The following is a 13,445-nucleotide window of genomic DNA, read 5'->3' on the forward strand; positions in this document are numbered from 1 at the left end:
CCTGCGGAACCCCATAACTCATAACGTCGCACATAAGATTCTCTCATAAACGCCCCCTGAGAGGGGCCGATATGAAATTTTATATTCTGTAGGGACGGATGTGGGATGGGTCGCAATAATTCCACGGGGAGAGAGAGAGAGAGAGAGATGAGGGAAGCAGGTGGGAACTGCGCTCGGGTCAAAAAGACGACTCCCGGAAGGAAGCTGCCTTCTTCCTACCCGTCTCTCCGGATGAGAACGAAATGAAACGAGGCGCGGTCCAAACCCCGACACACAAAATGAAACGACGAGATGACTGACGCCGTGTGCCCCCGTGGGAATTCCCGTCTGGGATTCCGTCCACAGCGGGCCACGCGGCGTCAGCGTCCGTGGGAGGAGTGAACCGTTCATCTTCGTTTCCCCATCTGCGGCCGGACGACGGGCCGGGACCCATGTGGGTCCCACATCTTTTATTGGTCAGATGGGAGATAAGGAGGTGGGTAAGTGGTGGGGTGGCGTGAGGTGGGGAGAAACCGCTCATCGGGAAATGGGAATGCCGTGGGCCGCAGGCAGCGTCGAATACCGAGGTAGCCCCCACCAAAGATTCGAGCACGCTCGGTGAGCGTACCGCGCCACAGAGTCGTGCTCCAAATCGTTTGCAGAGTCGCTGCACACAGCGCTCCTCTACTCGAGTGACGAAATCAACGCGTGTCGATCGCAACCGAATCTAAATCCAGTCTTCGGGCTCGAGCGGGCAGATTAATCGGGCATGCGAAGATAAAAAAAAGGCTACGCATGATATATAATACGTCGAATCGGTCAGACCATATAAAGGCCATATGATACACACTCGAGTGTTTAGCAAACAAATCGACATGATGAATGTTGTTTAGGTGGAAAGAGACGATGGTTGCAGACAAATAGTGTGACAAGGTTTAGTTTGACCACGAAGTCATCGGCCGCCACGGTCGGCTTTTGGATAAGAAATCTACGTTCAAATGTAAGAAAATGGAAGCTTGACGTCGCACTACCCAATGGTACATTACAATAAATATTATTAGAGGGGTGGGTGGTGAGTCTCTTTCCGGACCCCACACCGTGTTTATGTTTATGAGGAGATGGGTGGAATGAGAGGTGGAGAATTAATACCAGTAGAATACTTGGTCCTTTGTTTCTTTCCCTAGATTTATTATCGTATGCTGCTGGAGTGGGACAATTGGGATGCCCCAAAAACAATTATATAGATGATACGATTTTAATTTTTATTTGAGAGTCGATATGAGACCCTATAAAAGAGATATGTGGAGATATATTCGAGGAAGAAGTTCAAAACGATTTGATCTAGTATATAGAAGTGTCCTTAAGCCAATAAAATTAAAATTTAGAGGATTTGATCAAGCTCGAGTATATTCAGGTACAAGTCTTTAAGAATACACTCGAAAGGTCTTTTATGGTATGATAAATGATGTTGGAGTTGAATGTTGAAAAGTGACATGCCTAGAAGATAAGAGCTGTGTCAGTGAACCACTAATAGATAGCAACATTCACAATATAAATGTATCCTCAGTCAAAGTCAAATATTTGAATGATTCAGGGCAAAAATATGATTAATGCATCTCAGGATTTGTCATAATTTTGAAGAGTACAAGCCAAGTTTTCTTGAACTATTGGATTAGTTTTTTTTTATAAGCAGTGAGTTAATTAGATTTCACCTCAAACAAGACAGCCTTAATAATAATCACAAAAAGGAGAGAGAAAACAAATCACTGGAAACTTTTGAACAGTGTTATTTCACTACCACCAGTTTAATAGTGAGATTAAGTGTGGCCACCAGACCTCTTCTCTAAGAACAGAAACAGAAACAGAAACAGTGCCACTTATGTGTGATGAAATGCAATTTGACTCATGCAGTTGTTCCAACCTAATCAACTGAAAGAAGATTCTTCAAAGTTCAACTCAAGGTTTATTATTTCCTTGTGCACAGTGATGATTCTATTTGTTGTATCCTTTTGATTCATGGAGAACTTGAACCTGACATAATATATAATATCTGAAACTTTGTTGCAGAAATTTCTTTTCTATTATGACAATCTCCAATGTGGAGGAGTTGATCCTTCCACTGGCAACTAAGTTCTTTAATCAGTATACATTTGACCATTGTCAGACATCAGAAACACTGCATAAATGGATAGCAACTTCAAATCCACCAACCACCACAAAGAGTAGGAGTTGGAGCAAGTCAACCATTTGAGATTTAGATAAGAATTCATCTCCAGCTTCAGACAAAACAATTAAACCAGGTTAGGACTCTCCCAAATACCATGATAATAGTTAGCTTTAGCAGATACTGATGATGGCATTAGAAACATGTTGCACTCACCATTTTCCCATGACTTCCATTGTTATGCACAACTACTCATCATCAAGGGAGGGAGCTTCATGATCATTTCATGGCTGTATATATAGGCCCATTGTTCTTGGCAACAATTACCTGCGACTAGGAAAAAAATAGCATATTTTCACTGAAAAAAATAACAGATATCAAAGTTGATGGGACTGGCTACCCAGTTATGTGTACAACAGAGCAGAACCATCCGATAAGCATCACTTGCATGATTAATTTCGAGACAGGTGAATTCCTCATGCTATTGTAACATGTGATCACACCAACTGTTTCTAAAATGCAGATAGAAAGTGTTATCACACAAATTCGAATCAGGTTCCGGTAGGAAGAACTTCAAACAGCATCATCATACAAACACGAATCGCATCAGCAGCTTTACGGAATTGAATTTGTTGCCCTTGTGGTCAAAAAGTGGCACAGCCCTGATCCCTGGCCTCAACTCCGAAACAGGAATGCAAGTCTGTCCACCAAAGTCATCCTTCTCAGACATATCATACTCATGTACTTCAATACGAAGCAAAGCCAGTTCAGGTACAGTTAAAGGGAAGGTAAACTCCTCATCCCAAACTGGTGTCCAGTTGTCCTCTATTGTCTTTGTTTTCTTCATCACGGTGTCAGCTGGAACTCCAGCTATCCCTACCTGTTAATTACCAAACAATTGCAGCATAAATCAGATCAACCATCATCCTGTTGAAGTTCGAGAGCAACATCCCTTAGCTTTAGTCCATGGAGAAAAGAAAATACATTAAATCTGAAACAAACTAATAGTTTGTATATGTTACCCTTGTATAGAAATCTGGAGGAGAATATGCATCAAAGTGTGTCTGACTAAAATCCATACGCCAACCATCTCCCATATAAATTTTTACCTGTCCAAAAATATTGACTTTAACAACAATTTCAACTTCTGATCAAAAACAAAAAAAAGAAAGGGATGCAAAAGAAAAATGTATGAAGAAAACAATTATCACCTTTAAAGTTTTCTTTACAGGTAAGACGGCTTTAGGATAAAAAACCTCATTGTTTGGACCAGCCTTCACCAAGAAATCAGGCTTCTTTATATACCCACAACCTCCATTGGCTTTATAAAATCCATGCATCAGCCACAGTGACCTGCCATATCCCTACAGAAGAAATGGCAATAGAATATCAAGCACAGTGTTCCTAAAGGGATTCAAACAAAATTTACTTGATGAAGGTTTTGCCATGAAAGACTAAGTGAAGCCATTTTGATGCGCAATGACTTATTATGTACTTGAAACCAATACCACAAATCCTTGTAAATTTTTTTTGGCAGCCAGCAGCATGGTTTGGACATCGCAGTTGGAAAATTGGAGTCTCAATGTAACTTGATCTGACATCAAAACTTGTTAAATCACACAATTTCCAGACTCCAAATAGATGGAATCTTAGCCTATTGGTCGGTTGCCCTCCACATATTAAGAAAGGTTCTAAGTTCAGATACTTGTGGATGTGGTGCCCATAGATGACGAATGACAATAAGGCATAAGACGGGAAAGAAAATATTCATCATGTATTTTGATCAGTATTTCAAGACTAGAGATACCTGCATGTTGAATGCAACCATCTGAGCACCATGAATCCAACCAATGAATGGATTGTAGTTAGAAGAATTAAAGCGGGTGCCCTTTGGATATATCCTGAGAAGATTTTTCTGAGTGAACCTATAAAATAAAATGACAATTATATCAACAGACTAACAGATTCTCAGAAAACAAGTAACATTCGGGTGAACATGCATGCTCCATCCAAGTTAAAATCTTTGCATGGGCTAAAACTACCAACAGATTACTAAAAATATATAAATAGAGGAAGTTTCTGATATTTTCCAATTAATTTTGCATGTGATGGGAGCTGATTTGAGGTAGTATGAAGCTCATGGATATTTCCAAAAGAGGCCCAAAGATAAACCAATTAAACGGGTGTGTCAAAATATATCAGGGGTGTGAGGATTGGCAAAAGAACATCCGACAAGAATATATTAGAAACAGTAGTCTTTTTATCAAAAACAATAAAGACTTCTGCTGGATTTTAGATTGGCTAGTAAAATTGCTCACGATAAAGCTCGATGATAGGAAAAAGATCTACAAAGTGGCCTCCCGTTATTGTTGTCCGAATGATTTTTTGCAATAAGAAAAGAGAAATCAAACAAGATTTGAAAAGGAATGCACACTTAACAAAATTAGGACCTTAGTAAATCAGCTCCGTGTGTCGCTGCAGCTTTGACAAGTTCTTGCTCACTCAGACTTAATCGTCTAACTTTCTCTGGATCAACGTTTAGTGCTTTGCTCATGTGACCCTTAGGTTTCCCAGCCCTGATGGTGATTAGACATTTGTACTCAGGCGGTGCATTCTGACGCTCTTTTTGATCATCATCATCATCTGCAAGTTCCTCATCTTGAACTTCTTCATCCTGAGCAATCTCATTAATAAGAAACTGGCTATTAAATACACAGTGAATATTAGACATCAGATGGAAGTGCATTAAACATCATTTGACACCTTATTAGCTAATTCAAATTCAGTTTGTATATCTGAAACCTCCTTTCCCCACGCTTCTTCTTCATTAGAATCATTTTCTTTTTGAGTATCACAATCCTTCTCCTTAAAACTTTTAGCTTCAAGGTACTCTTTTGGTGGTTTGGTGGAAATGATAATCCTTTTCTTCAGAGCTTCTGGTGAAGGGAATTCCTTGTGACTTTCTGAGTCAGGGTAGTACAGCATGTCTCCAAATGTTTCCATGACCATCTAAAGAAATGTTTTGCTAGAAGTTAAAAGATGAATTGAAAATACACGGTTGAAATTTTTCATTGAGGAGAAAAAAGAATCTACCTTGGCTACTTTAGCCTGGAGATCAGGAGTAAGGTGGTCCTCCAAAGTTATGATAACAGGATACGGAGATGCTGAAAAGGCATGCTCTTTGATGGATTTTAAACATCTGATAAGCTCCACAGGAGAAGTCAATGTCCTGCATAACAAATTTTTTAGAAAGTAAGCTAAGGCACTTAAATACAAAGAAGTGACCAATAGCTGCATATTAACATTAAGCGCAATTTCATGTCTTTGGTTATTAACATACTGAACCTAGTTACCTTATTAGCAGCAGCATCAACCAAGCAGCTTAAATAGGAGGAGGAAATGGGGTACACACGTATATAGCTGTTAATTAGAGTAGAGGAAAAAAATATTTGATACAGAACGGAAGGAACTTGCCTGTGGACCATTAGTTTGCGTTTTTTTTCAAGACAATGAATTATCAAAAAAGAAGTGTGGCATTTGTTCTTCAGTATGCCAATTTTTATCTTAATAAAAGGCATTTTAAATTACTCTCAGAGAATCAACCAAATCATATGGATGAACAAAAACAAAGATATACCACCTGAGAACTTGCAAACTCTGTGGATCTGTTCCGCTGTGTCTAACAATAATGTCGATTTGAGAATCATAAACGTTATACAAAAGAGAATTATTAGGCCATGTCATATATAGTATGCTACATTATAAAAAAAATACTAGGTACAATATATTATTTTTCACAATTTTCTCTAAATAGTGATCCGATAGAAAAGTTTAAGAAGAAACCAGGCATCACACCAGTATACCTTCCATGAAGAACATTGATATTGTCTCTTGCAGAATTTGGCCATATATCCAGCTCAATTACTCTCACACCTCTCTGAAGTGCTCTTATAATTGGAACATCGCTGCAGTCACTACTGAGCTGGTTTCCCGTCAAGTATGAATTGTGGCCTGTATATATGTAATAGTGGGACAGTGGAGCCGTCATATCATGGTGAACCTGCATTAGTATCAAGTATTCATATTGCTAACATGTAAAAATTTCTGAGCTATGATTTAAGCAGTACAGTTATATTAACCTGTAAGTCATGGCTATAGGCTGAACAGTATAACAGGAAATTGAAGTGTCATAATATCTTAGATGTTCAGAATTTATTATCACTTGGAAGGGAAACACAATAGTAATAATATCATCAGCATAGTTCAACATGAAGTTCTGGATAAAACAATTAGGATATTGGATTCTTCCATTAGCACCACTGGCACAGAATCAGTTTCTCCAATGTATTTGTTTCAATTTTTATCACTGAAAAAGATCAAAGCATAATATCAGGTAATCAAAGAACATTAAAAACAAAAAACAAACCTAAACAAGCAGCATGTAAGGGAAAGAAACAAAGTAGCCTGAGATGGTAACATTTGAAACCTAAAGAACAGATCTACAAGTTTTTAATATCTTGATCAACCAGTATCTTAGCAATAAGATAAATGAGGCTTGTAATTCTACCATAAATAGCATACAAAAGAGTATCACATTAGATTCTTTTTTCCAACATTTACTGAACATAAAAGGAACATCTTCCACGACAAGCATCGACTAGAATGCATCATAATTCACAAGAATTAATTGCTCAAGTCTATGTGATTTCGATTCCTAAATATGACTTGTACAGTTCTTCTAAAGTTGTCGTCTTTAATCCAAAGACAGAAGCAATCATGGACCAACTTTCAACAAATACTACACCTCCATCGAAGGTAACAACAACAGGGGCCAAGCAGACCACCAGGATCAAGAGATCTACAAGAGGCGCGAGCAGACCTGCGGTTGTAAGGGAGGGTTCAGCTCCTCGGAGAAGAGGTAGTGGTGGAAATCGTCGAGGGTGAAGGGCGGCTTGGAGAGCTTGGCGAGGTGGGAGGGGCGGCGGAGCTGGCGGACGCGCTCCATGACCCGCTCGGCGTCGGCGGCGGTGGCCCCGGCCTCGCCCTGTGCCTCCTCTAGGAACCGACGGAGCTGATCCGCAGTCATGTGGGCTCCGCCCTCGGCGTAGGTCGCGAAAGCCTCCCGCACGTCCTCCGCGGGCTTCGCCTCGCTCCACCGGAACTTCCTCGTGAAGCAGATGCAGCACCTGTAGCTCCCCATCCTCTCTCTCTCTCTCTCCAAAATTCCACCTTCCTTGCTTACATCCACGACCAAATGGGGCTCCCGGCAAATATAAAGGATCGAAGACGGCGAAGACGAGGAGGCGCGCCGAGAAATGGACGCGGTTTAACTGTCACAGTGGTTTCCAGTGACTCTCCGAGAAAGGATAGGGATACCTCCCTCTCCGCAGAAGAACACCTTTCGTTACCGACACGACCGAAGCCCACACACGCACCCACCCGCAGCAAGAGGGCCCCAGATCGTGGCCGTCGCTTTGGGTGGGGAAAGAGACCACGTCAAGGGTTTCCATGGAGAATGCCGTCGCGATCTCGTAACGGCGACGTTGTTGGTGAAGGTTATGCCCCGGTTCGTGAATCACAAAGTACACGTGGACAAGAGTCATCCGTCAGATCGAAACTCAGACTGTGTCCCTTGGCGACCGCGACGGTCACACCGGTGGGGTGGGAGAGACCAAAGAATAATTGGGCCGGCGTACGTGTCGGATACGTGGTCACGATCACTGGGTTTGGGTCAACCTTATCCACGCTGCCAGTCTCTGGATTACTAATGCAGCAAAGAATAATCGTAGGATTAGGATCTACATTAATCCAATTCAAGATGTGTCTATTCAAATTGAATTTGGAATAGGTTCGTTTATCTAAATAATTATCTGGATTAGACATCGGATATCTTTGATTTAGATAGGAGGGGAAGTCAAGGAGTCATTTGGTACTCCCCATCTCAGACTCGAACATGGAAGAAGACGACCGAGCCAAAAGAAGGGTTTTTTCTTCGTCGTGGATCTTGTAGCCCCTGCTTTAATGCAACTCAGTCACGCCAATCCCATTCTCTTGACGGGAAACGTCGGCGATGCCTTGCAGCAATAAAATTGAGATGACATCTGAGATGAGATGAAGATGGAGATGGAGATGGAACACTGAGGGAAAGGTGTTCCATTATTTTTCGAACAAGGAAATCTCAATCAGCTGACCTCATGATGTCTGGCCAGTTATACATATGCTTTAAAGACGAGATAAGCAATCCAGTTCCTCTGGGTGAGGCCATCCAAGACCACCTGCAGAAACCACGGCCAGCGGCACCGGGAATGGTCTCCTCGGCGACCGTGTCATCAGGTCAGAGTATTATTCTCGCCACTGTTATCGACCAAGGACAAAGGATAAAGATTGTCGAAGACGTGGATACCTCCCCTCTCGCCTACCAGCTAACCCAGATGCATCTCCCTCTCGCCGGCGCCTCCACGAACTGGAAAGAAGGGCCCATGTGACATCTCCTCCGCTGGGTTCCCCCACTGGTCCGCTGCCTCCGCATACTTCCCGACCTTCGTCATTAAGCTTCACTCAGAAAGGCTGCGTTGCATCTCGTCACCGTATGACGTGGCGAGATTGATGACCATCCACTTGGTCAACAAAACACTATTCTTTGTTTTCTTCCGTTCCCTCCAGGGGCGCAGAGCCCTCCCAACGAGCCGAAACACCCAGCAGAAGCACCTTCTGGGCCCCACAACAGAAATAAACATGGCCCACCTTCTATATAGGAACCGAGCCTTCCGGGGTTTCCCTCCGTACTCCCCACCCACCCCCCCCCCCCCCCCCCCCCCGCGCTCGAGTGCACCATGAGCTCCGCCAACGAGAACCAACAACGCGGAGAGGAGACGGCTGCAGCCCGCAACGAGCCCCGCGCCCCTGAGCATTTCGCCAAGTTCTTCGAGTGCTGGCTCGCCGAGCAAGAACGCGACCTGCAAGTCCTCCGTACCGCAGCCGCTTCCGCCGGCGAGGAGCTCCGGCTTCGACCCCTCGTTGACCGGGTCCTCGGCCACTACGAGTACTACTACTGCGCCAAGGCCGCCTCCGTCCGCCGCGACGTGCTCCCCATGTTCAACCCCACGTGGACGTCCTCCACGGAGAACCTCTTCCTTTGGGCCGGCGGCTGGCGGCCCACCATGGCTTTCCACCTCCTTTACTCCAAGTCCGGCCTCCAGTTCGAGCCCCGGCTTCTCGAGCTGATCGTCGGCAACCCCACGCGCGACCTGGCCGACCTGAGCCCCGACCAGCTGGAGCGCATCGATGGGCTCCACCGGCTGACGGTGCGGCTGGAGAAGGAGATATCTGAAGAGGAGGCGCAGGTGCAGGAGTCGGTGGCGGACGCACGGATGGTGGAGCTGACGCATGCGTTGGCGGAGTCAGAGGAGGTAGAAGCCGATTCCATGGAGCAGGAGATGAAGAGGAAACGGGACAGGATGAACGAGGTGTTGCAGAGGGCGGATCAGCTGAGGCTGGAGACGCTGAAGGGGCTGGTGGAGATACTGAAGCCGGTGCAGGCGGTGCATTTCTTGATCGCGGCTGCGGAGCTTCACCTCAAAGTGCACGAGTTTGGGAAGAGCAAAGACGCTGCCGCTGCCGCTACTGGCCGACCAGAGTAAGGCTGGTGTTTAACCGTATCTTGTATCTGTTATTGGGATGGTCTGTTTTAAGTTGAGCATAAAGCACACTAACTACTACCACTTGTGACATGTACTTATGCTTAGTTAGCATGTAGAACATTAGCATTATATCCTAATCCAATGGATCCCGTCGGACCCGTTTATAATCCGATCATGTCCCGGACTCGAGTGCGACAAATCATGCACATAGGCACGTCGATCGCGATCCCTCTCCGCGCATGCACCGTCTCTGCGAATCGCTACAAGGAAGCTCCCATCCGTCCCAGATGCACGCATCGTTAAAGCCCATCGAGGCCGTCCATCACCCATGGCCACCCGTCACGATCAACTACATATGTCGGCCGGTACACGTTCGTCCCCATCCCCCACCTCCACCGCCACTGCCGCCGCGCAACTCGCCGCCCATGTCCTCTCTGGTTCCATAAATAACAGAACCCGGCTTCGCCTTCTTTATCTCTTCAACGGCACCGTCTCTCCGAAACCGTTTCGCCATCGTCCACCGATGTCTTTGCGCAGCGACTACGAACAACCCCAAACCCTAGCGGCGTTCTCTCCTCGATCCGTCACCTACTGGTTTGCGTCGACCTCCTAATCGATCCGTCTCTTCAGTCGCGATCGCAAGTCGGACTGGTAAATTTGTCGCTTTTGTGTTGTTTTGATGCAGCTGCGGATCTTGTGGGTACGCGTTGAATCTGAGCTCTTCCGATCGGGACACCGCCAACATCGGTTCCAAGTACAGGAAATCCGCCAAGAAGGGCATCGTTTCCTTCGTTGCCGTGGACGAGAGCCGGTTCTCGCAGGTCGAGGAGCTCCGTTGCTGGCCCTACTTCGAGTCGAGGCATTCGTGGGGGTTGCTGAGGAGGAAGACCAAGTTGTCCTGTCGAAAGTGCAAGAACTTCGTTGGCGTCGGACATTACGACGGCGCCTCCACACAGGCTGGGTCCGATAGCTCCGTCTCGGGTTCCGGGAACGGCGAGGCGCCGAAGAAGTACTTCATCAAGATTAGCGCGCTGCAGCCGCTGGCGTGCGATGACTAAGGCGTTCCTCTCTCCAGGTGATGTTTGCTGCCATGCCGACATCGGACTCGTTCCTTGATTTCGTGCATATGCTTGTGTGAGAAAGAAGGTGTTATATGTCAGGATCCGGAACACGGTTGTATAAGATAATTGGACCCAAAAAAATGATGCCTTTGATCTGTTTGTAGTTTTGCCTCTAAGAGTAAAGCGTGTAATGTGTGAATAAGATGGTACCGAACGAAAGTTGTTGGTGATTTTTGCGTTGGCGACATGAGATTTTGATCCATGGATCATATGAACTGCAAGTTAGGATGTTCGATCAACATATGGTGGTGAAGAATTAGCTTGATGAATACATCTCGCCATGACTTCTTAGGAAGTCAATGCATCCCATATAGGTTGACTTGATGATCTGTGTGTGCATTTGTGGTTCATACCCAGAAATCGGAAAGAAGACGGATCCAACAGTTAGATCCTTTGATTGCACAAAGGGGGAAATGCTATCACTCTGTTTCTTATTTCATGGATCTCGTGATTTTGAATGAAATGACGGTACAAAAACTCACAGCAAAGATAGGACACCAAAACATTGCGGTGCTTCACACTCGCCTAAACTGCTGAACACAATAGTTGCGGTTGCACTCAGAAGCTCCACCACAGCCAAATAGCTGCGGCTGCAAACATAACGCCGCCTCCAGATGCGCTCCGGCTCAGGTTCACACCAGCGGAGGCATCGGTAGCGTCGGTGGAAGGGGTGGAAGGGCCTTCGGCGACAGGACTTGGTTTCTGCTTCTTGGCTTCGGCTGGTGCAGGAGCAGCAGCAGGAGCCGGGGGTCCAAAGATCTCCAAGGGAAGGAGCACCTGATCGACCTGGTACACGGCGAGCTTGCTGTCGGAGTATATGGTGTTGGCGATGGTGGCGTCGACGACCCCCGTCGATAGATTCACTTGGGTTCCCATGGTCGTCACGTTCAATGGGTACCGCCCGTTGCTGGCGTCGCCGGCCTGCGTTCTGACGGGGTTGCTCACCGTTTGGAACTGGGAGACGGAGATGACGGTGGGAAGTATGTGGAACTGGATCAGCGCGACCTTCTGCTGGTCGGTGAGGGAGTTGAGCGTGCCGGAAGGGAGGCTGGAGAAGGCGTTGTCGGTGGGCGCGAAGATGGTGAGGCCGGTGTTGGAGTTGTTGAGCTGGTTGTTTATTTGGTCGCCGACTTGGGTGCTCTTGAGGAGGCGGATGAGCGTTCCGTACTGCCCTGCCTTCTCCATAATGGCCGTGATGTTGGTCGGTCCTGCAGGAGCCGGAGATGTCGCCGACTGAGCAAAGGTTTCCCCGGCCAGTCCGGCAAGAAACAGGAAGGCGGTAACGACACAGCCGAAGCGTTGCATGGTTGCAGTGTTATGCTGTCTTATGCTCTGCTCACTGCTGCGTCGGTGCATGGAGCCGAGGAAGGAGGGGCATTTTATGCAGCAGGATGAGGAGGAGGAGGAGGGAGGATGGGGAGAGCGGTGGGTCGTGGGATGGCGTCCGGCACCAAACTTAATAGGACGCTCCAGCTATTTTGCTTGACATGGTTGCCAATATCCATGTGTGAAGATGACATGGGTGCAGTGATCCTTCCACCAAAAGCATCATGGAGAATGATGGCTGGCGAAGAAGGCCTTCGCCCGAGGAAGAATCATGCTCTTTCGTTCTGGTTTCCCTGTCTGCTTTACGTTGCCCAGTAGTAGTAGCTTGACATGGCAGAGTTGTCGAGTGTTTCATTCAGTGCACCTGCTAATTTGTTGTGTTTTGCGGATTGGAATGCAAGTATTATAGCTGCCGTAGAGTTTCAGCAAAAGAAAGCCACTGATTGATTAGTCCTGAGATAAATTGTGCAGGAAAGCGAACCCCATGTCTGCCTAATGATTAAGGTGATCAGGAGAAAGCAGCTTTGCAGCTGCTCTTTCGATGTTCATGTTAGGTTTTGCCTTTCCAACGAAGCTTTCGAGGAGAAGTGGTCTCATCACCTGTAGCAGATGGTTACAGGCTCATTAACAGTTATTTTATGTTTTGATTTGATGGGAATTCATCACTGATTCGAGTGTTTGATGTGATGAGGGTTCTTTGGCTTTTCTATGCACAATAAAAATAGAATAATAAATCTTATTAATATATAATTTAAACAAAAATAGTTATAAGATTTGATGTGGTTGTTGACCCTCGAGAGATGGAACGGTAGCACCGATTGATCATCGTCTCGGAGCGTGCGAAACAGTATCAGACGATATCATCCTGAGCTCTTGGGACGAGACAGGTAGAACAACTTTTTGGTACGATTCTGATTTGACGTATGATTTTAACTCGACGTGTGACGTTAACTACGACGGTCTTGAGCTCAAAATAGATCGATTGACAGACGACATATTCTCTATCAATGAATGTCTTTTGCTATTCATAAATTTAATTTTGTTAGCGAGACTGAAATATATTAAGACGATCGAACGGTTTTTAATTAAAAAGAGGGGAGACGGAGAGGAGAAGATGACGGCCCGCGTTGGGCCCCTCCGGCCATCTCGCCTCGAGCAACCGTCAGCACGTGCGAGTGGATACCTGTGTCAGCAAGCTGGTTCGCAACCCGTCGA

At 45.8% G+C, this 13,445-nt stretch overlaps 4 protein-coding genes across 5 annotated transcripts; 2 read left to right on the plus strand and 2 right to left on the minus strand.

Annotated features, from left to right (window-relative positions):
* Window positions 1-2,477: 2,477 nt before the first annotated feature.
* On the minus strand, window positions 2,478-7,514 carry LOC135581001 (phosphoinositide phospholipase C 6-like). Of its 2 annotated transcripts, none has more exons than XM_065150543.1 (9): window positions 7,023-7,514; window positions 6,007-6,203; window positions 5,237-5,372; window positions 4,907-5,152; window positions 4,594-4,817; window positions 3,951-4,068; window positions 3,355-3,507; window positions 3,166-3,252; window positions 2,478-3,023 (listed from the first exon to the last, which is right to left on the minus strand). In XM_065150543.1, exons 1-9 carry the CDS (start codon window positions 7,341-7,343, stop codon window positions 2,730-2,732), a joined length of 1,776 nt encoding a protein of 591 aa, XP_065006615.1. In that variant the 5' UTR covers window positions 7,344-7,514; the 3' UTR covers window positions 2,478-2,729. The 2 variants fall into 2 exon arrangements, with proteins under 2 accessions (XP_065006615.1, XP_065006616.1); XM_065150544.1 differs by lacking the exon at window positions 7,023-7,514 and adding an exon at window positions 6,283-6,509.
* Window positions 7,515-8,975: 1,461 nt separating this feature from the next.
* Window positions 8,976-9,834, plus strand: LOC135637770 (protein DOG1-like 3). Its single transcript, XM_065150547.1, has one exon. It carries the CDS (start codon window positions 8,977-8,979, stop codon window positions 9,781-9,783), a length of 807 nt encoding a protein of 268 aa, XP_065006619.1. The 5' UTR covers window position 8,976; the 3' UTR covers window positions 9,784-9,834.
* Window positions 9,835-10,054: 220 nt separating this feature from the next.
* On the plus strand, window positions 10,055-11,074 carry LOC135637771 (uncharacterized protein At4g08330, chloroplastic-like). The gene is made up of 2 exons (XM_065150548.1): window positions 10,055-10,377; window positions 10,469-11,074. Exons 1-2 carry the CDS (start codon window positions 10,112-10,114, stop codon window positions 10,839-10,841), a joined length of 639 nt encoding a protein of 212 aa, XP_065006620.1. The 5' UTR covers window positions 10,055-10,111; the 3' UTR covers window positions 10,842-11,074.
* A 222-nt stretch (window positions 11,075-11,296) lies between these two features.
* LOC103986177 (fasciclin-like arabinogalactan protein 11) lies at window positions 11,297-12,565 on the minus strand. The gene has a single exon (XM_009404101.3). The coding sequence runs from the start codon at window positions 12,258-12,260 to the stop codon at window positions 11,463-11,465; it is 798 nt and encodes a 265-aa protein (XP_009402376.2). The 5' UTR covers window positions 12,261-12,565; the 3' UTR covers window positions 11,297-11,462.
* Between the last annotated feature and the right edge of the window lie 880 nt (window positions 12,566-13,445).

Source organism: Musa acuminata, chromosome BXJ3-5 (genome assembly GCF_036884655.1).
Source record: "Musa acuminata AAA Group cultivar baxijiao chromosome BXJ3-5, Cavendish_Baxijiao_AAA, whole genome shotgun sequence".
Taxonomy (NCBI): Eukaryota; Viridiplantae; Streptophyta; class Magnoliopsida; order Zingiberales; family Musaceae; genus Musa; species Musa acuminata.

Bases quoted from the DNA above. Each gene is read 5' to 3' on its own strand.
- LOC135637770 (XM_065150547.1), top strand. From the start codon at position 8,977: ATGAGCTCCGCCAACGAGAACCAACAACGCGGAGAGGAGACGGCTGCA.
- LOC135637771 (XM_065150548.1), top strand. From the start codon at position 10,112: ATGGCCACCCGTCACGATCAACTACATATGTCGGCCGGTACACGTTCG. The intron at 10,378-10,468 runs GTTTGCGTCGAC...GTTTTGATGCAG, and splicing joins CCTCGATCCGTCACCTACTG to CTGCGGATCTTGTGGGTACG.
- LOC135581001 (XM_065150543.1), bottom strand. From the start codon at position 7,343: ATGGGGAGCTACAGGTGCTGCATCTGCTTCACGAGGAAGTTCCGGTGG. The intron at 3,253-3,354 runs GTGATAATTGTT...ATTTTTGGACAG, and splicing joins CTGTAAAGAAAACTTTAAAG to GTAAAAATTTATATGGGAGA. The intron at 3,024-3,165 runs GTAACATATACA...GGTAATTAACAG, and splicing joins CTCCAGATTTCTATACAAGG to GTAGGGATAGCTGGAGTTCC.
- LOC103986177 (XM_009404101.3), bottom strand. From the start codon at position 12,260: ATGCACCGACGCAGCAGTGAGCAGAGCATAAGACAGCATAACACTGCA.